Raw genomic sequence first — 21,383 nt, 5'->3', positions numbered from 1 at the left:
TTCCTCTAAGTCCATCTGTGCAAGAACTGCCTGCATCTTTATCTGCCACAACGCGAATCTGGTGTTGCGATCCAATAGCAAAATTTCATACTTCAAAGACGTCATTACCGTGATTGAGATGAACAACCCGGAAGCTCTGATACCAATTTGGAAAAAATAAATGTCGGTAATGACAATACATCGCAAAGAAAATAGAGATAGAAAAATAAAGAACACAGAGATTTTACGTGGAAACCTTTTCGGGAAAAAACCACGGGGAGAGGAGAAGAAAATTCACTATGTCAAATTCGATTTTTTTTACAAGCGAAGTAGACTATGTCTATTTATAAGCTTGTAAAACCTTATTCTAATAGGAGTAAAACTCCTTATTCTAATCAAGATGGAGTTTAATAATATTTAAAAAAACCTTATTCTAAAATAAAATAAAAGAAGTATAATTCTATAGGGATTTTACTTTTATTTTATTTTACCACTGTATTTTATTTAAATAAGGATTTAGGTCACTTAATTCTAACAAAAATAGTGCTCAACATAGAGCAAACCACTATGAAGAAAAATACCAAAAACCAAAAAAAATGGCGATTGAACAAATTGAATTGGTTTATGATTTTTTTATTTTACGGATAATATTTTCTCAAATAAATGCAAAATAAGGTCCAGAGGTTCTTCCAAAAAGTGGGAGCGTTCGGGCAAAAATATAAGTCCGAAAAATGGACTTGGACAAAAATAATACTCATTTTCTAAACGGGCCGAGTCTTAGGCCTACCCAAATCACATCTATACTTTTTTTTGTATTGTTAATTTGTTGGGAAACATTTATTTTAATAATTTTAGTGTATTTGATGTATTATATTTTATAAATTTATTTTTTATATAAAAAGGATCTAAAAAAATATTATGGTTGGATAGGATCGGGCTCGAGTTTAGTTTTTTCAATATAGGTCGAATGTGGGCAAAATTTTAAGCTTATTTTTCGACCTGAACCCAGGCTTAAAAAGAGGACCTAAAATTCTACATTGATTGATCCGAATTGGCCCATGATGAATACTATATTGGACTATTAGACCTAATAATGGATCAAGCCACCTATTTAAGCCCGAAGGTCTGCCTGAAAAATGAGAGAGTTCAGTTAAAAATATAGGCCCATAAGTGAGCTTTGATAAAAAAATAAGGCCGTTTTTCCGATCGAGCCCGGCATAAGGTAAGAAAATTTTGGGCCCGTTTTCACATACCTGCCTTCCCTTTCTTTTCTTTTCCTCTTCAGCCGACTCCCCCAATTTCTAATCCCTAACAGCTAATTTCTAAATCCCTAACAAAATAACTTTTCCTTCTCCACTCCAACACCCACCGGCCACCACCATCATCGTTCACCAGTCAGGCAGTCACCACCAATCCACCACACACCTGCTGGCGACTTTATAATTTTAATACGCGTCGAGCGAGCAAGCTTGCCATTTCTTTCTGAAACGTTTCAAGTTTTAGGACGTCTCACTTTCAGCTCACGTTTCAGAGCAGGTGAATTTCAAAATCATTTTTTTTATTAATTTTGATTTTCTTTTGGTAAATGGAGGCATTTCAATGATAAGCTCGAGAGAACTAATATTGGCCTTACCTTAAATTTTTTTTTTTCAGTTTTTTCTAATCTGTTGTGCACATTTAATGGTTAATTTATTTATTATTTTTTCATGTAACTATTGTTACTTTAACCACTGTTTGGTTGCCGAGAAAACCGAGGAACTTAATTAGCAATTTTCACATTGTTCCTTTTTCTGTCTGAACTGATTTATTTGGAGATTAAGCGGTTTAAAGCTTTTCTTTGTTCTTTTATTACTTTACAAGGAATTTTCTTTTGTTTACTCTTTTTGTTGTTGAGGATGAAGACAGTGGTGAGATCCTATACTTTAATGGTGCATAAATCTGAGCAAAAACTTGATATTTTTGGTTAGCAATCTGAAAATATTTCTTTTATTAATAATTAACTCATGAGCATCGAAGTAGATACGAAAACACCAACTTCTTTTTCCCTCAAAGTGTTTGGAATTATATTTTTTAAATTTGTTTTATATAATAAAATAATCTAAAAATTTGTTTACTAAAAGTTCCTCTTTTCTTCTTTACTGAAAATCAGCTACCTTTTTTATTGTAGGAAAACCCTTTGAATTAAGATGGTGTTTGGGCAAGTTGTGATTGGTCCACCTGGATCAGGAAAGACTACTTACTGTAATGGCATGTCTCAGTTCCTCAAACTTATTGGAAGGTTTCTGAATTTTGCTTATATGCTCACATGTTTAGATATAATTTTTATTAAATATAGCAAAAAAAATTGACTGTTCCCATGCTTTATGTTTTTAGGAAAGTTGCTGTAATCAATTTGGATCCGGCCAACGATTCGTTACCGTATCCTTTTAATCGAAAATTTTGATTTGTGATGTTGTTTTTCATTGTCCTGAATGTTTGATCTTATATGAACTTTCCTTGACATGAATGTAGCTATGAGTGTGCTATCAATATCGAGGATCTCATAAAACTAAGTGATGTCATGACAGAACATTCTTTGGGGCCTAATGGAGGTGTACTTTTGTTTTGCTCTCTTGGTTAATTTTTTTTTTGCTTTTAGCCTATGATTTTATAAAAGGGATTCCAGAATTTCGGTCGGATAAATCATAAAACGAGTAAAACAAGGCAAGTGATATCCGTATAAGTGGCCTAAATATGTTAATGACTATGCACTTATGTGGTATTTGCTGGTTTATTGTGGGATACAAAATTGCATATAAATTGTGCTAATGGTTGTTATGGCTCTAGTTCCGGTTCGATTTCCCTATGGTATCTAATGTATATTTTTCATGTGCAATCAAGAACCTTAGATGCCAGTTCCTTTAAATATTTCCTAAAGTTCTTAGTGACTATGCACTTACACAGTATCTGCTGGATCGTTGTGGGATACAAAAGTGCATATAAATTGTGTTTATGGTCGTTATGGCTCGAGTTCCGGTTCGATTGTCATATGGTATCTAATGTATATTTTTCATGTGCAATCAAGAACCTTAGATTCCGGTTCTGTTGAATATTTCCTAAATATCTTAGTGATGATGCACTTAATGCGGTATCTGCTGGTTTGTTTTGGGATACAAAAGTGCATATAATTTGTGTTTATGGTCGTTATGTCTCTAGTTCCGGTTCGATTGTCGTATGGTATCTAATGTATATTTTTTATGTACAATCAGGTCTTGTCTATTGTATGGATTATTTAGAGAAGAATATCGATTGGCTGCAGTCTAAACTGGAACCTCTTTTGAAAGGTCTGTATCTATTGCCTTCTCTTCTTTTCACAAGTTTAGGCACTTGGTTTTGTTTCATAAATACCATATCATGCATGGAAGACCATTTGGCTTTCTCAAAAAGGGATGATGTGCACAGGGCTTTGAGCCTGTCTTTCATGTGGAGCCTTACGATTGAACAGTTGAATATTTTGCTTTTATGTGTTTGTGGTTTTCACTTTCTCTAGGAAAACCCAGCAATAGGAACATGTACAAGGGAGTAACCTTGGTATTATGCAGCGATTTTTAGGCTATTGTGCTTATTGCCTATAAATTTTCTAATGTTTTTTTATAATTTGCAGATCACTATCTTCTTTTCGATTTTCCCGGCCAGGTTGAACTATTTTTCCTTCACTCGAATGCCAAGAATGTAGTCATGAAGCTTATTAAAAAGTTGAATCTTAGGGTATGCTTCTATCTTTTCCTCTTGTAGGGTGCTGACAGTAAAGGTGATTTCCGGGTGTTATTCCGATGTTAGAACCGTAGAAAACCGAGTTAATTTATTTTATGCAGTTGACTGCTGTACATTTAGTCGACGCCCACCTATGTAGTGACCCGGCGAAGTATATCAGTGCTTTGATTCTCTCGTTATCTACCATGTTGCACTTGGAGCTGCCACATATCAATGTCCTCTCTAAGATTGACTTAATTGAAAGCTATGGAAAGCTCTGTGAGTATGTCGGAACTGTTTTAATTATGTTATACGCCTCAAAATGGTAGAACTCGTGGTTATTCATCTTCTCTTCGGATGTGATGCAGCTTTCAATCTGGATTTCTACACGGATGTCCAAGATTTATCGTATTTACAGCACCATCTTGACCAAGATCCCCGCTCTGCCAAGTTTAGGTTTGTTATTGAGACCTGTTTATTTTTGCATTTTTCACTATGTATGAGTCACAAATGTTCCTCCGTTTGATAAATTTACATCTTACGAGGTTTTGCTTACGAGTTTAAACTTTTGCTTTCGAAAATCCTTAATGGAGGTTTGTTATCGAGGTTTTTCACTAATTTCTTCTTACAGAAAACTTACAAAGGAGCTTTGCGATGTAATTGAAGACTTTAGTATTGTCAATTTCACAACCTTAGATATTCAGGCATGCCGGGAACTATATCTTTCTCGAGTTATATTGTTCAACTATGCTTCATTCTATAGTTTTTACGCTGTTAATCGGATTTCTCCTTTTAGGATAAGGAGAGTGTTGGGAATCTTGTGAAACTTATCGATAAGAGCAATGGATACATATTTGCCGGTATAGATGCCAGTGCGGTTGAATTCAGCAAGATTGCAGTACGACAAGTCGATTGGGATTATTACAGATATCCTTCTCATCTATCGTTTAATTTGCTCTTTATTTATATAACATGCGATAATCTACCTAACATCGTGAAATACCGTATCGATACATCAGCAAGTTTTTCTTAATGAATCGGTTCACAGCTGCTGCGGTACAGGAGAAATACATGAAGGACGATGAAGATTTCAATAATGATGATTAACCATGCCTTGTGATGAGATCACGAACTGAGTGAGGTTCCACCTTCACTATGCCTTCTTTTTACCTTGTTTATATGTGAATTTTATGAAATCTAGACTCGATAACCTCAAGTTTATACAGCTATCGATCTTCCTTATCTTATTCTAAATTAGTTCTCAAACTTCAAAACGGTTTTTTTTCAAACTTCAAAGTATCATTATCATATCATTATTTAAAATATATAAATCAAATTGTGAACACGTGTGTACTTATTACATGAATAGCTTAGATATGATATCTTCTAAAAAAAATGTTGGCTTTTATTAACACATTACATTAAAGTTGTCAATGCAGTATGTATATATTTGTTTGCAATTTGATTCACGTGTTTTAAATTTGCTCTATTTTAAAGTAAAAATGCAATTAATGCTTCAATTATGACGTTCTTGAAGTTTAGAGATCATTTAGAAATTGGACAATTGGTTAGGGATGTTTAGTGCAATTAATCCTATACAATGAATTGAATGTGGATATGGTCACCATTAACGACATGGTCATTGTCTTACCATATGACCTTTGAAGGTTTATTTATATATATGGCACGTGATTCCCAAGTATTTATTTCATATTTTTGACTATTTTGTTTTTCTAAAAGAAAAATCTCTAAGTAGATATCCATTCTTTGAATAATTGCAAGAAAAATCCAAACATTTGGTAACTGTTGACATCATATATTCGTACTAATTTAATTGGAAAATTACAGATTTATCATATTTTCCCTTTCAATGGCTTACTTTCTTTTGTATAATAATAAGTCCTTTGTTCCAAATTCTAGAGTTTCTCAACTAGAAAGTGTTAATAATTACAGTACAAGTTAATAAAAGGGTTAGTTTCACTATGTGTTCTTAAAGTATGGTTTAGATATCAAATTGGTCTTCAAACTTTAGATCGTTTTAATTAAGTTCTTTAAGTACCTTGGTAGTTTGGGTATTAATTGTCATTTCTAATCTATCGTGGAGTATATTTAAAATATGTGGACCAAATGGTAAAATGTACTTGAATTTGACATGTTAAAAGAAAGCAACTTCTCAAATTTTTATTGACATGACAGGTTAGATCCAAGACGTCTATGTAAAAAGACTTGATTGATACGATATTGTTATTTTAAAATTTTGAAAACTAAATTAGAATATAAATCATAGTTTGAGGACCAACCCTAATAATAATTCCACTATCATTGCATCATTTCTTTTATAAAAGTCGATATGAATCCACCACCATTTCAAGCCCTCATAAATAAATAATTTATCAAGGAACAACCTTTTATTCACATTCATCCTCTCCAACACTAAATAAAGTTGTACTCAAACTAGATGTCAAACCATACTGTAATCCACGACGAAGCTTCCATTTACTCGCAAGTTTCAAATCATTAAATTTGACTAAGTTGGATACATGACTTAGTTTAAATTTCAAATTGGTCCATAAACTTCAAAATATTTTAATTGAGATCATAAAATATCAGTACTGTATCAATCAGATTCTTTTGTCAATTTAATCATTAGCTTTAAATGTTTAATGCCAATTGAAATCTATCGTGGAACATATCTAAAACATGTGGGTTAAAGGTATCTTAAGACGTAACGTGTTAAAAATAGTAATATTAAAATTTATGATTGACGTTTTTATAATTTGATTAGTGCATTTTAAATATGTTTCATCTCATATTTGAGTTGTCCTTTAATATTCAAGCTAATGTTTAGACCGACGAACAATACGACTAAAGACTCAATAAGAACATTTTGAAACTAAAGGACCAATTTAAAACATAAATCATAATTTGAGGACCAACCCTAATAATAACTCTGCATCATTACGTCATTCTTTTGATTAAAAGTCAATACAAATCCACCTCTTCCCAAAGCAAATACAAAGTCAAAATCTTTAGCCTTAATAAATAAAAAAAATTATAAAAAGGTGAAACATCTCATTTACATTTATAGTCTCCAACCCTAATTAAAACAAGAGGAAGATTCCATTTTACTCGCAAGAATTTCATCTTTTTGCTTTATTTTGACCAAGTTGATACAAAACTTCATATTTAAGACCCAAAGTCCTCCATTTCTCTTTTTCAATCAAACAAATCCCCCTCCAAAAAATCCCCATTAACCCAAAATTTTCAAATGTTTCATCCATTGATCTGTGGAGCTTCTAATCGTCAAGAAGATGCTGATTATGATCATAAAAGCCATAACAAAGACAACAACAAGAACCCATATTCCGGCCGTGGTCTCGACAAGTTTTCTGCACTTTTATCAGAGCTTGAAGACAAGAAACAAAAGATCCATCTACAGACAGGTTCTCGAGACATATCCATGGTTCGTTTCATGTACAAAGATTCAACAGATTTTGTCCCTGTCGTTGTAAAGCTCAAAGACAAAGAACCAAAGCCAAAACCTGTTGAAACCAAACAACAAGAACAAGAAGCATGGGATCATAAGCATTCAATGGAAACCTTAAGTGAAGCCAAAGATGTAATGAAGAAGATATCAAGATTACAACCAGACAAGAAGAAGAACAAAAAAGGGTTTTCATGGAAGCGACCATATTTTTATTTACCAACATTTTTTGTGTTGGTTTTGGTGTTATTAGTGTTCTTTGGAAGATCGGTTTCGATATTGTTAACTTGTGTTGGATGGTATATGGTTCCTACAATACAAGGAGGGAATTACAGTAATGTAAGAAGAGGAATAATGAAGAAGAAGAAGAAGAAAGATCATGTAAGAAAATTGAGCAATGAATCTGAGGTTGTTCGAAGTAAGTCTTCATCTCCTGTTCGTGATTACCATAAGAAAAGCTGATTATGTTGTGTAATTAATCTTCTGTAAATTTTTAGGATTTTTTTTAAAAAAATTATATTTTTTTTCATTCTTTTTTTGCTTTTGGTTGTGTTTTTGGTGTTGAAGGACTCAATTCATTCTTTTGACAAGCTCAACTGTCTAAATTCTTCTCTGTAACTTGAATTTGATAATGGGAGCTCTGCCCTAAATAAGTGTTGGATTTTAGTCAAGAAAATTCTAGATTTAGTTTTAAATATTTTGAAGTTTTAATTTGGTCCTTTTAAAGTTCAAGGTTTAATCTTTTGACTTTTAATTTAGTGTATTTTGGACTTGTATAATATTATTAATACTTTCAATCTGATTAACTATTTGGACTTATATCGAGGGTTTAAACCTTTTTTTGTTCAAGTTCAGTGGCAGAGCCAGGATGTTAATCTTGGGGGACAAGCTAAAATTGGATGTGCTATATAACAATCGATTTAAACATATAAACAATCAATTTTTGAGAGGGCTATAGTATATATACAAAGGAGGAAATTACAAAAATCTTAAACCTTGGGGGACCTACTTATATTTTTTGGAGAATCATAGTATATCTAAAAAGGGATAAATTAGAAAAAAATTAAACCTTGGGGGCCATGGCCCCCCCTCCCGGGCCTCTACTAGGCTCCGCCATTGTTCAAGTTAGTTCTTAATATTTTTAGTTAAACCCTAAAGCTTAGGCCTCAATGTGGGAATACTTGTTAAGTTAAAGAACTAACTTAGACGGAAAAAAGTTCAAGCCCCAATGTGGAAATAGTTGTTTAATTCAAGTTCCAATGTAGGAATAGTTGTTTAATTCAGGCAGCCAATGTGAGAACAATTGCTAAGTTCAAAGTCTAACTTAGACAAAAAAAAAAGTTGAAGTCCGAATATGAAAATAATTGTCAAGTTCAGATCCCAAATAGTGATACTAAAGTACTATTTTAAAATAATCAAATCAACTTCAATTTATAATAAATTTATAGAACAGTCTAATGCTTAATAGTAATTTTTTAAAAAATTTACCTCGTCACTTTAACTATATAAATTAATAATGTTATCAATTTGAACCAACTAATAACATTATAAAAATATATATTATGCTAACTTAAAGTAGATAGATAAATTATAATATTTTATTGTATTCAAATAAAGTTTTAAAATATTTATTTAAGTATAATTTAAAGACAAAAAGTTATGCAGATAAATATTAAAATTGATAACTTATTGATTTTAATATAATATTTGGTACTTGAATTTGACATTTTTATACGGTGTTTATTTCTTATCCAACACGATGCTTGTATTTGACAAAAACTATATAATTTGGTATCCGAACATAACGATCTTAATTTTTCGATGATTACTTTAGGATTTAGTGTTCATTTAATGAAAGTTAATTACTAATATTATTGGGTTTGAATTCTCGTGATTTTTTTAATAGAATAAATCAATGTTACTTGTGACTTTGTTTAATTTGTTAAATGCAATTTGGTGGCCGGGATCTTCTTTCTGGGTTTTAAAGCAACTTTTTATGAAAGGTGGATTGCTAACGTTATTAGTTCATTATAATTTTTTATCAAATCATTCTTAAAACCGGAATTAATTTTTTTTATCACTATTATGCACGAATATCAAAATAAATAACTTTTACTAAAATTAAATATCACATTAGAAAAATCAAATTTGGGTGCTAAATGATGTATTAAACTTAACTTATTAAATTTCAAATAAAAAATTGAAAATTTTATTTAATTGTTATAAAATTACAAATAAAATATCTAAATAAAATAATAATATTATTAATTCTTTTATTTTAGAAAGTATAGATTTATCCAAGCATGGCCCATTATTGTCACATATTTAGTGTTTAGCCCAAAACCTTAAACCCTCGCAGTTTAGTGGACTTGGATACGAAAAATAAATAAAATTATGTGACATATTTAATAGGTCAAATGTTGTTATTACACCTTGTACTTTGTGTAAATTGTGAATTTAGAACCTGTATTTTAATTTATCAATTTTTGTCCCTATACTTTTCAAAATTTGAAATTTTAGTCCTGACCCAATGGTAGCAGTTAAATTTGTTTGGTTAAATTATGTTATTAGTCCTATATGCGTAAAGTTATAGATTTAGTCCAGGTTCACTAATTGGATCATTCTTAGTGGTTTTATTTTTTGAATTTCAAAATTTCAGTATTAATACAAACGACGGTCGTTAAATCTATTAATTGATTTTTCTTGTGAGTAATATGTGAAAATAACATACAAACAGAGCATTACACATGTGATAGTATGTTTGACACATCAAATTTTGAAAATAACAGAACTTAACTTAATAAATTTAATAGTTATCATTCGGTTAGGACTAAAATTTTCAAATTCTAAAAGTACAGAAACTGAAAATGACCAAATTAAAGTATAAGTACTAAATCCGTAACTTATGCAAAGTGTAGGGTCTAATTGCAAATTTGACCTATTTAATAAAGTGAACTTGAGCTTTCAAAGCCTGCAAAAACAACAACTTGGCCACGTAAGGTATTTGGTATATTTGATAAATATTAATTTCACCTCATTTTTTTTACTTAACGTGGGTAATAGTCAATATTGTTTGAATCAGATAGATCGAGAATTAGTTGAGATATCGGTCTAAAAAAATTATTAGATTAATTGATTTGAGAACTAGTAGAGATCGATTGAACTAAGTGGTTGAACATGACTTTTTATTTTAAATATTTTATTTTATTTTTTGAAATTTTTTATTGATTTATTTAATTGAACACCTCTCGAATTGATGAACTGATGGCTTGACCAGTTCGACCACCTGTCCCGATCTAAAAATTTTGATGATAGCTTTCACCTATATCAAGATAAATATATATGATATAATTTCACGTATAAAAATTCTAATTATATATATTAAGATTATGCATTCATATTTTAGTATGAATATAATTAAAGTAATTATTAATTAAAAAATTATGAATAAAAAATAACATGAGAAAATGACATTATATAATTATATATTCATATTTTGCATCTATAGTCATATTAAAATAATATGAATGAAGAATAAAAGTAAAACAAATCAAATGACATATGATTTTAATATAAAAAACGATGTTGTGTTATTTTCGTAAATAATTTTTTTATAAAAAGTTAAATATTATATAAAAAAACACATTATAATAAATTATGAGAATTTTAAAGATAAATTAGCTGAATTCTGACTAAATTCAGAGTCAAGTTAGACAAGATTGTTAAATGAGAGGCGAGCTCTCTAACATTGTTGTCTTTTTCATTTACAATACTCGGATTTAAAACTTTCTTTAAGGTTAAATTCTGTTATTAGTCTCTGTACTTTACGAAAGTTATAGATTTAGTCCCTATACTTTTTGAATTTTAGAATTTTAGTCCTGACCCAAATAATAACAACTAAATCCGTTTGGTTAAATTCAATTACTAGTATTGTACTACGCGGAAAAGTTGTAGATTTGGTCTCTGTTCTCCACTTGGATCGTTCTAAGTCTCTATACTTTTCTAATTTCGAAATTTCATTCTTGACGCAAATGGTGGTCGTTAATCCATTAATTGGATTTTTAGTGAGTAATAAGTGGAAATAACAAACTGACATGACATTAATAATATGTTTGGCGCATCAGATTTTGAAACTAGCAAAACTTAGGTTAGTGAATTTAATAGTTAACGTTTGTGAGGACTAAAATTTTAAAATTTAAAAAATACATAACTAAAAATGATTAAATTAAAATACATGGATTAAATCTATAATTTTCGCAAAATAAAAATTCAAAACTTTATTTAAAAATATATATATTTTTACAATTCAATCAATAAATATATATTGATATTGACATCACAATTTTCATTTTTAATTGCAACAACTTAGACCAAATAGTAAAAATATCATATGTTTAACTTGTTAGCTAAAATATTGCAAATATAAATTGAAACAAAACATAAAAATATATTTCCTTTGTTTCTCTCTTTTTTTTAATAATAATTGAATCTTCTACGTTTAAAATAGTAATAAAAAACACAAGCATGGAGAGTGTTGTTTTTAGAAAAAAAAAATATTAATGTTGACACTTGACAACATGTCCACAATAATAATAATAATGGGAAAGACTGTCAAGTTCAGGGACTAATTTAAAAAAAAAAGTTTAAAATTAAATGTGTGAACAATTGCCTAATTTAGTTTGGGCCCCAATATGGGAACAATTATTAAGTTTAGGGACTAACTTGGATAAAAAAAAGTTCAGGCCCCAAATAGTGATTTAACCCTGTAAAATATATATATTTTTAGAGTTTACAAGTATAAATATAGTTTAATCAAATCAATACAAAGTATAAATAGATGAAGAATCAGAATATAACCGAACAAAACTCACTCACTCATGACAATTGCTTATGGTGGAACTGGAAACTCACACGGGAGGGACAAGTATAGAATATTATACATATGTATTTGACACTTTTTATGGAAATTTTAATTTATAGAACTCCAACATTACGATTCTAACAATTAATCGATTTAGTCGGTCGAGTTTTATATTAATTGTCATCGTTGTTGTTACAATAACTTGAAGGATACGAATTCAAATACGTTTAAGCATATAATATCTTCACTTTAATTAAGATTTGAGAAAATTATAATTTTAAAGCAACCAAAAGAAAATAATGCTTCAAAGAAATAGTACTAAAACAAATTTAATTTAGTTATTAGAGAATCAAATCTTGTATTTCTTATCTTAATTTGATTATTAAGTGCACCAATCATGATTAAAAATTAACAAGTATGTATACATAGATTAATGGATCTCATTATCTAATTAAATAAAATATCTACAAGTCATTTAATTTAATATTTATTAGATCATAGAGTTGAACTCTATAGTTGATATAATTATTAAGTGAGTCCACTTACTAACAATTCTTTTTAATTTATATCCACTTGATTGAATAGAGGATTAATGGCTTATTGATTTGATTACTGATCTAGTTTTGAAAATTTTGCTCAAAACCCACACATAAAATTGGATATTATAATTTTTAGCCCCTGAACTTGGCATCTAAGTTCACTTTGGTACTTGTACTTTTTTTGGTCCATTTTAGCACTTGAACTTTACAACTAAGTCCATTTTGGTCCCTAAACTTGAAAAATATAAAAGTTTGATGATGTGGCATTTTGAGATTATGTCACACCATCAGTTGAAAGTTAAATAATTTATATAAATTTCTAGATGATATGAGGTATAATCTCAGAGTGTTACATTCGGTGTTTTAATGATCAGACTAATGGTTGAATAAGTCAAATCGCCGGTTCCTGATTGTCGGACCGAAAGTAGTTAAATAAATAATAAAAATTCATAAAAATCTAAAAGAATTTTTTTAAAAATATTAAATTGGTTCAACCTCTTCATTTGTCGATTTTTGTCCCGATTTTCAATTTTTATCAATTTCAAGCAGTTTTCGAGTCAATGGTTCAACCCTGTTGTTTGGACCATTATATCGATCAATTCTTAATCTGTCTGATCCGATCTTATTCCAGTAACATTGGTCACGTCATCAGATCTTGATAGAATCTAAATTCAAGGACCAGAATGAACCTAGTTACTGAATTCAAGTACCGAATAGACGAAATTTATATTATCCCAAAAATATTAATATTATCTGGTCAAATCGTCGTCATTTTTCAAAACACTGCGTGTTAAATTAGCAATCAACAAGTCAATGGAAGCACAAAGCTGTTATTACTTATTTTATTCTACTCTCTTATTTATTTATCCATTTCCATCTCAGTTTCCTCTTATAAGTATTCCTTTGAAAATCAAAATACTTAAAGATCATCAAAATACAAAATCAACACAACCCCATGATTACAAAAAGCTCAAAATCTAAACCAAGCTCAACAGCAATGGATCCTGTAATATGGAGCAAGTTACCCCAAGAACTACTCGAACACATACTGTGTTTTTTGCCTCTTAAAACGTTTCTGAGCTTAAGGTCAACGTGTAAGCATTTCAATTCCCTTGTATTCTCTCCTACTTTCATTACCAAACACAGTTCTGGTTCTGGTTTATGTTCATTTTTGTTGCTTTCACACCAACAGTTTTACAGTCATTTCCCTTTGTACGACACCATTATTGGGTCATGGCGTGATTTAGCACTACCTTTCTCTTTGTTTCCTCCTTTTGGTTCTTCACAATTCAATCTTATTTCATCGTCTAATGGTCTTTTATGTTTTGCCCTACCAAGTTGTTGTTCTTTTTTAGTATGTAACATGTTAGCCAAATCATCAAGGGTTATTGAACTCCCTTTTTTCCCATTTTCATTCGAGCTCCTCACTCTAGTTTCAACCCCAAAAGGGTACAAAATCTTCACCCTTTGTACCAAATTCTCTTCCAATCGAGCCTTCGTGTACGACTCGGTGGTCCATTCTTGGACCGAACACGATGGTTATCAACCACTTTTATTCGAAAATTTCCATCAGGAAGGTGCGTTCTACGATGGGTCTTTATGTTTCACCACACCGGAGCCATTTTCAGTGGTGTGTTTCGACTTGGGAACTGGCAAATGGGGGAATCTCAACGTTGAAATGCCGAGGGAACTAACGTTTGTGAGGCTAGTGAGTGGTGTTAGTGATAGGAAAAAGTTGTATATGTTGGGTGGTGTTGGGAGGAATGGGATTTCAAGGAGTATGAGATTGTGGGAATTAAAAGAAGGAAAGAAATGGGAAGAAATAGAGAGATTGCCTGAATTGATGTGTAGGAAATTTGTGTCTGTTTGTTACCATAACTATGAACATGTGTATTGCTTTTGGCACCGTGGGATGATTTGTGTTTGTTGTCATACTTGGCCGGAGATTTTGTATTATAAGGTTGAGAGGAGGAGTTGGCATTGGTTACCAAAGTGTCCTTGGTTGCCTGACAAATGGAGTTGTGGGTTTAGGTGGTTCTCTTTTGTTCCTCAACTACATGCTTTGGCTTGATTAACCTGTTGTTTTCTTTAATGTTGTTATTGTCTTTCTTGTTTGCCAAACAATGAAAATGAAATTTGTTGTATTGTTAATCTTAGTCGGTGTGATGGTTAATGTATGACTCTCTTTTGAATGATACAAATTGTTAGATTTGTTGAATATAATGATAAATTACACTGTATTTTTATTTTTATCGAGAAAACTTATATACGAGAGATGATATTATTAAGACGGGCAACCAAAAACCCCAATTGTTAGTGGTGAAACTAGAGGGGAGAATGGCAAGGCCTTGCTCCCCCAAAGGGGTAGAATTACTTTAGGTCCCTTTTAAAAATTGTAAGAGTACTTGTTACTATAGTTGTAAAATTTTATTTTGGCCCCCAAATATTTATAATTTACTTACGATCTTCATAAATTGTAAAATGAATGTGAAAGATAAAAAAATAATTTATTGGATGTATTGTTTCTTCTTCCTCTAGCAATCATTTGCTTATGTAATAAGTAAAAGTAGAGTATTCTTATACATTAACCCACTTTAGAGAAAAAGTTGAAAAGGAGTTTTTCTTAAACAATTATGAAGTATCATTTTATCCTCTCAATTTAGGTCAATTTTAATAGAAGATCCTTTACTATGCGTTTTTGGAGGATTTAGTCCTTATATATATTATAATTTGATGTTTTAGTCCTTTTACATTTTTGCAATGTGCATTTTTAATCTTGGGGTCAACTTTTTCCATTTATTCTATCAAATAATTTGGCATGAGTTATTTTTGAACATGTAATGATATGACATCTACATTGGGATGAAGTCAAACTTTTCTTAGAGGTCAAAATTAGATTATAATTTTATAGGGTCAAAATATAAATTTACTATTGTATTAATTTATAATTTTATAAAATTTGAAGGGTCCAAACTAATAATTTGGGAGCAAAATTAATTTATAATTTTAGAGGGTTAGAATTAAATTATAAACTTTAGGAGCAAAATTAATTTTCAATTTTGGTCTCTATACTATGTTAAAATTTGAGATTTGATCTTTATACTTGAATTTTTTATATATAATTTGATACTTCAACGTTTATAATGTCATTAGTTAGTTTAAATATTTTATTTTAATTAAATTGTTGACGTAAATTTAAAGAATTGTTAACATCGTTAATATTTTTTTTGTTAAATTCAAGTCCATTATAATGCAATTTTTAGTGATATGATTATTGAGGGTGCGTACTTTTTTGAAAATTTTAGAACATCACATCAATAAATTTAATAGAAGAATTTTAACGGTGTTAACAATTAGACCCGAATTTTAAATTCAAAAATAGAGAGACTAAATTCTTAAAAATAAAAATTGAGGATTAAATTCTAAATATATAGAGAGTACAGAAACTTGGAGCATATTGTAAGCTTTAAATTTTAACTATTTAGTAAAAAATAATTAACCCAACATGAAATATGTGTCAAAAACCATGCTTGTTGTTTTATTAAAAAAAAACGAGTAAACTAGACTAAAGGGTAAATTGATCTTTTCTAGTAATTTTTTTTTTTACATTTTTACTGTTAAAAACGGGCGTTGCTGACAAATAACTAAACAATTACATGCGCCGTGCCATGTATACCTCAATGTGACGTGCAAGGATCAATTTGTAAAATTAGAAATAGATTAAATTTTTAACAAAAAGATCAATTTACTCTTTGATCTAATAATAATAACTAATTTGTCTTTTTTATTACAGATATTTTCATGATACTTTTATCGATACTAAGTGCACTTTGATATTGTAAGTAGACAACAGGTGAGATATTTAAAATAAAGAAGGAAGTTTCCATTTATTGTTCTTACTTTTTGGGTTCAATATTTATGATTACTTTTAATGATAAACAATGGGCTAATTGCCACTCAATGTCAACTATTATTATTATTACTAAACTTATGATATACTCATGGATAAAAAATTATGGAGTGAATATTTTGATTTAAAAATTAAGTGATACTTTGATTGTAATATTAAAATACATGGTGTTTTTTTATTCCAATTTTATTATTCTCAATTTACTTCATCAAAGATTTAAATATAAGTTTGTGAGTATTTTGGTAAAAAAACATTGGCAACCCTTTTAATTTTAAATTTGAATTAATTGATCCTTTTAAAAAAATCGAAACAATTTAATCCATGTTAGTTTTGAAAGTGAGTAACTGAGGACAATTAATCACGAGGTTAATGTCTTCTGTCAATTGTACATAATTTTGACTGGTATAGTAACAAATTTTGACTTTCGATGTTTACATATTTTGTATTAAATTACTTTTGAGAAGAATCGATTTGCTCAATTTCGAATTTGAGTTTTTTTGTACCTTTTTTTATTTCTCTTCCTTTGGAAGAGGCTATAACAAAGCGGACTTTTTTTTAGCACAAATGTGGTCCGAACGTAGGTTATTATTGGAAAAGGTGAACACCATATCAATAGATTATAATTTGAGTTTCAAAAAATAAATATATTTTTTATCGTGTACAGATTCGAACTTAGGCTACATCTAAAAACATTTAAACCCAAATAAATTCTATAAAAAATAAAGAAAAATAGTGCATGGTCCGAGGAAGTGATCCGTTTTACACGCTTCAAGTTGGAAGGCAAGTGGGCAATCATCTAATGTTTTTATTGCATTTACTTAATTTGATGACCGCCAACAAATAAATAAAGATATTTTGATTGCTAAATATCGAGGAGAGTTTTTTTTGTTCGTAAAAGTATTATGGAGATTATTATATTAAAAATTAAATTATTTTTTATTTTTTATTTAAAAAAATGAGTAAATTAGTTCTTATATGTTAGATTAAAGAGTAAATTAGTCCTTCTGTGAAAAATTCCATCCATTTCTACTGTTAAAATTTGGTCTCTATACATTGGCACGTGTCATTTTTTTGTTATTTTGTCAACCATGTCAATTTTTAACAGTAGAAATAGATGAAATTTTTAATAAAAATGACTAGTTTGCTCTTTGATATAATGTGCAGGGGCTAATTTGCTCACTTTTGGAATAGAAGGAACAAAATGCAGTTTGACTTCTAATATAAGAGCCTTTATGATACTTTTACCAAAAATAGCCTTTATGATACTTTTACCAAAAATAACTCCATCCTTAAATAGATATGATTTTAAATTTACAATCAAAATATCTTTCCTTATTTATTTGTTCAACGCTATGCAGTCATAGATTTAAGTACATGTCATTAAAACAAATAATATCGGTTTTTAGTAAATTAGGCAAAATGCAATCGACAACTAGTATAGGAGTCTCTATAATATTTTTACCGTTATTTGTTTAAATTTGAAATTTGAGAGAATTTGAAAAAAATATTATGTTTAAAAATGAGATTAGGGAAAAAGTTTAAACCTATTTCAAATCTAAATTGGATTTGAGCTCCAAAACCCAATGCTTGACCTAATTTAGTTCATTAACTTTTTATACATTTAATATTTTAATAATTTAATCGTTGAATTTATCTAGATATTTGTACTTATCATGTAAATTTTGAACCGATCCGATATTTCTATCATATTGATCTAAAATATTGTATATATTAATATATATTTAATGGTTGAAAGTCTTTTACATTAAAAAATAATTAGAAATTTTTAATTTACGCCAAACTTGACATGCATTATCTATATGAATGGTGCTTGCAATATGACGATTGGATTATTGAAATATTAAAGCTTAATGCATGCTTTAGTTCCTAAAGAATATCGTTTTGGTCACTTTTGTCCTTAATTTTTTTTGACCCACTTTAGTCCCTAACGTTATCAAACGTTCCCAATTTAGTCCTTTGGATGAAAAAAATATTTTTAAAATTGCAAAAATTATTAACATTATTTAAAAAATAGAAAAACAATTATAAAATTACCAAAAAATATAAAAATAACTAAAAATTATTTTTAACATCCAAAGGACTGAACTGGGAACTTCTGGTAATGTTAGGGACTGAAGTGGGAAAAAAAACTTTAAGGACCAAAATGGGAAAAGAGGTATACTTCAAGGACTAAAGTGTGCGTTAAGCCAAATATTAATCATAAAAAAAAGTTATGAAAATGTGCAAAACTACTTTAGTTTAACATTGATGTAAGTGGATCTCTCCCCAATATTATAATGTAAACATTAAAAGATATGCTAAGTTGTCTATATTTAAATTTTTAATAAAAAATATTAAATTAAAAATAAGGGATAAAGCAACATTTAGTCCTTGAACTTGGCAACCTTTCCACATTGATCCTTGAACTTTTTTTTGTCCACATTAGTCTTAAAATTTGGTAGCTTTTCTCAATTTGGTCATTGAAGTTGGATATCGTTAAGGTATGATGATGTGACAATTTGAGATTATGTCGCATAATCACACGAAACTTTTAAATGTTTTTTATTATATATTCTTAAATATTTTATATAATTTTTTAAAAAATTTAGGTGATGATAGCATAATTCAAAGTGTCACGTTATCATACCTTAATGAAACCCAAGTTTAGGGATTAAATTATAAAACCTACCAAGTTTTGATCCTAATGTGAACAAAAAGTTTAAGTATCGAATTAGAAAAAGTTACGAGTTCTTTTAACCTTAAAAATAAAATAAAATAAAATAAAATAAATTTTTAAATAAATAGAGAGATGAAAATGATTTGATTAATTAGATGAACTTAAAAAAAATTAAGATTTATATTTTAAATCTGGTTAACCTTAAACAAACATGAAATATATTAATTCTATATATAAGCCCCAGATCAAATTTGTCTCGACTCATCAGCACTTCTAGAACCATCGATACTTTTAATGAAAAGTAATATGGAGTATTGGATTTTGGGTGACAACAGTTTGGGAAATTTGAGCCCTAAGGAGGATTGGGCTTTAAGCCCATAAAATAGACCACCATAAATAAGAGCAAGTAAAGTGCCATATTGGGCCAACAATTCATTTATACTATGCTATATAAAGTGATCTCCAACTTAAAATTAATAGTGTGTTTGATAATAATTTTAATTTCACTTAATATAAAATATTTTAACAAAAACATGTTGAATAAGATAGTTAGATAAATATTTTGTCACTTAATGTGATTTTGTTTTATTAAAAATTAAAATAAATCATCGTTTAAAAATATATTCAAATTTCTACATATGTACCTTTTATCCAAAACTATGGAAAATAATATAAAATATTATATTAATAAGATTAAAATTTTAAAAAATATTTTTAAGATTAATATTTACTTCTATCAAACATCATAATTATATTTCGTACTTATATTTTCTTATTTACCAAAGAATTTTTAATATAAATTCAACACTTATAAAATTTAACGATAGAAACGTTCAATACTCAATCTTTTAGCACTTAAATTTTCAATTTATAAAACACACCCTAAATTAATAGATAATTCTACCATAAGATTACACTATTTACTAAAGTAATTACCAAGTAATTAAAACTTAATTGAGCTTGCCATTTGAGCCTTAGTTCACTGTAACAATAAGAAGAATGTAAGTTCAAGTGCATTTAAGTGCGTATTATCCTTCGATTTACACATTATGTTAAAAAAAACTTATTTAATTGACCTTGTTTTACTAATAAAAGAACTTAATTGACCTTGAAAAAAAAAATTAAGTATTGACTTGAATGGAGCGGTGGTTAAAGATATTATCATACACTCGTTTGGTATATAAAAACTTATTTAAATAGTAATAACAATTTACCTTTCAAAAAAAAAAAGAATGTTTGGAAAGGAGGATAGCATAAGACTACCTAAAAACGACGGTTAGAAAAGTTCATGGTTCGAGTTGAATTGGGTTTGGGTCGAACTTATGTATAGTATTAGTATACCTCATACTTAAATAAATTTGTTTCGATTTGCAATATGAGTTTCAAGTTTTATCCAAGTTCATCCATAATTGTAAATGATTAATTCAATCTTATTTTAGGTTAGCTTATATTAGTTTTTTAAATTCTTTTAAAAAATAGTTTATTTTAATTTTAAAATTTTCCTTTTATTAAAATTTCAATTATAAACAAATCAACATATTTTAAACATTTATATTATAATAATATTATATTTAATTATATATTTAAATTTAATGTGATAGAAATCACATAATATATATAAAAAAGGCTTGAAGATAAAAAAAAAATCCCTCAATAAAAAAAATAAACTCTCATAACAATTTTACTCAATTGACCCTTTATCTCTAGAAAATTATCCAGTAAAGCCTCTTCATTAACATTCACTATTACATTTGGCTAATGTGATTAACGGAATAAACTGACAACAACAATTAGTGACAACGTGGAAGCTACTTGACTTTTATCTATCGTGGCATTTTTTTAAAGCTCCGATGGTTAAAAAAAAAACAATTAAATCAAACCTATAAAATTTAGCTTTTGTTAGCTAAATGTAATGATCAGTGTGGTCAATGTTAATGAAGAGATTTCATTGAGTAATTTTTCAAAGATCAATTTTTGTCATACAGAAAAAGGTGACTATCATGCTCTTTTCTAATGAATCATATAGTCCTACGACTTCATCTACTAATAAGAATAAGGTTAAAAAATAAATTGTAATTACAATTGAAACGACTGAAAAAGATATATGAGTTAATATATGCTCTAAAGTTGAAAAAAATCATAAAAATTATGAAAAAATCCTGGGTTTCTCGATTTTATGGAATGGAAATCAAGGCTTAATT

The 21,383-nt window shown here is 28.9% G+C and overlaps 3 protein-coding genes across 4 annotated transcripts; all 3 read left to right on the top strand.

The window, feature by feature from the left end:
- Nucleotides 1–1,220: 1,220 nt before the first annotated feature.
- Nucleotides 1,221–4,965, top strand: LOC105773995 (GPN-loop GTPase QQT1). Of its 2 annotated transcripts, XM_052632844.1 has the most exons (12): nucleotides 1,221–1,515; nucleotides 2,147–2,257; nucleotides 2,353–2,397; nucleotides 2,491–2,570; nucleotides 3,228–3,302; nucleotides 3,623–3,654; nucleotides 3,754–3,769; nucleotides 3,853–3,990; nucleotides 4,080–4,167; nucleotides 4,343–4,415; nucleotides 4,508–4,639; nucleotides 4,759–4,965. In XM_052632844.1, exons 2-12 carry the CDS (start codon nucleotides 2,166–2,168, stop codon nucleotides 4,816–4,818), a joined length of 831 nt encoding a protein of 276 aa, XP_052488804.1. In that variant the 5' UTR covers nucleotides 1,221–1,515; nucleotides 2,147–2,165; the 3' UTR covers nucleotides 4,819–4,965. The 2 variants fall into 2 exon arrangements, with proteins under 2 accessions (XP_052488804.1, XP_052488803.1); XM_052632843.1 differs by lacking the exon at nucleotides 3,754–3,769 and having other exon boundaries at nucleotides 1,223–1,515; nucleotides 3,623–3,726; nucleotides 3,834–3,990.
- A 1,842-nt stretch (nucleotides 4,966–6,807) lies between these two features.
- On the top strand, nucleotides 6,808–7,892 carry LOC105772226 (uncharacterized). The gene has a single exon (XM_052632819.1). It carries the CDS (start codon nucleotides 6,980–6,982, stop codon nucleotides 7,655–7,657), a length of 678 nt encoding a protein of 225 aa, XP_052488779.1. The 5' UTR covers nucleotides 6,808–6,979; the 3' UTR covers nucleotides 7,658–7,892.
- A 5,604-nt stretch (nucleotides 7,893–13,496) lies between these two features.
- LOC105771485 (F-box/kelch-repeat protein At5g43190) lies at nucleotides 13,497–14,746 on the top strand. The gene has a single exon (XM_012592946.2). The coding sequence runs from the start codon at nucleotides 13,551–13,553 to the stop codon at nucleotides 14,664–14,666; it is 1,116 nt and encodes a 371-aa protein (XP_012448400.1). The 5' UTR covers nucleotides 13,497–13,550; the 3' UTR covers nucleotides 14,667–14,746.
- The last annotated feature ends 6,637 nt before the right edge of the window (nucleotides 14,747–21,383 follow it).

The sequence above is a fragment of the Gossypium raimondii genome, chromosome 6 (assembly GCF_025698545.1).
Source record: "Gossypium raimondii isolate GPD5lz chromosome 6, ASM2569854v1, whole genome shotgun sequence".
Lineage (NCBI taxonomy): Eukaryota > Viridiplantae > Streptophyta > Magnoliopsida > Malvales > Malvaceae > Gossypium > Gossypium raimondii.
Note: the sequence above shows the minus strand (reverse complement) of the source record. Positions and strands in the feature narration are given on the sequence as shown.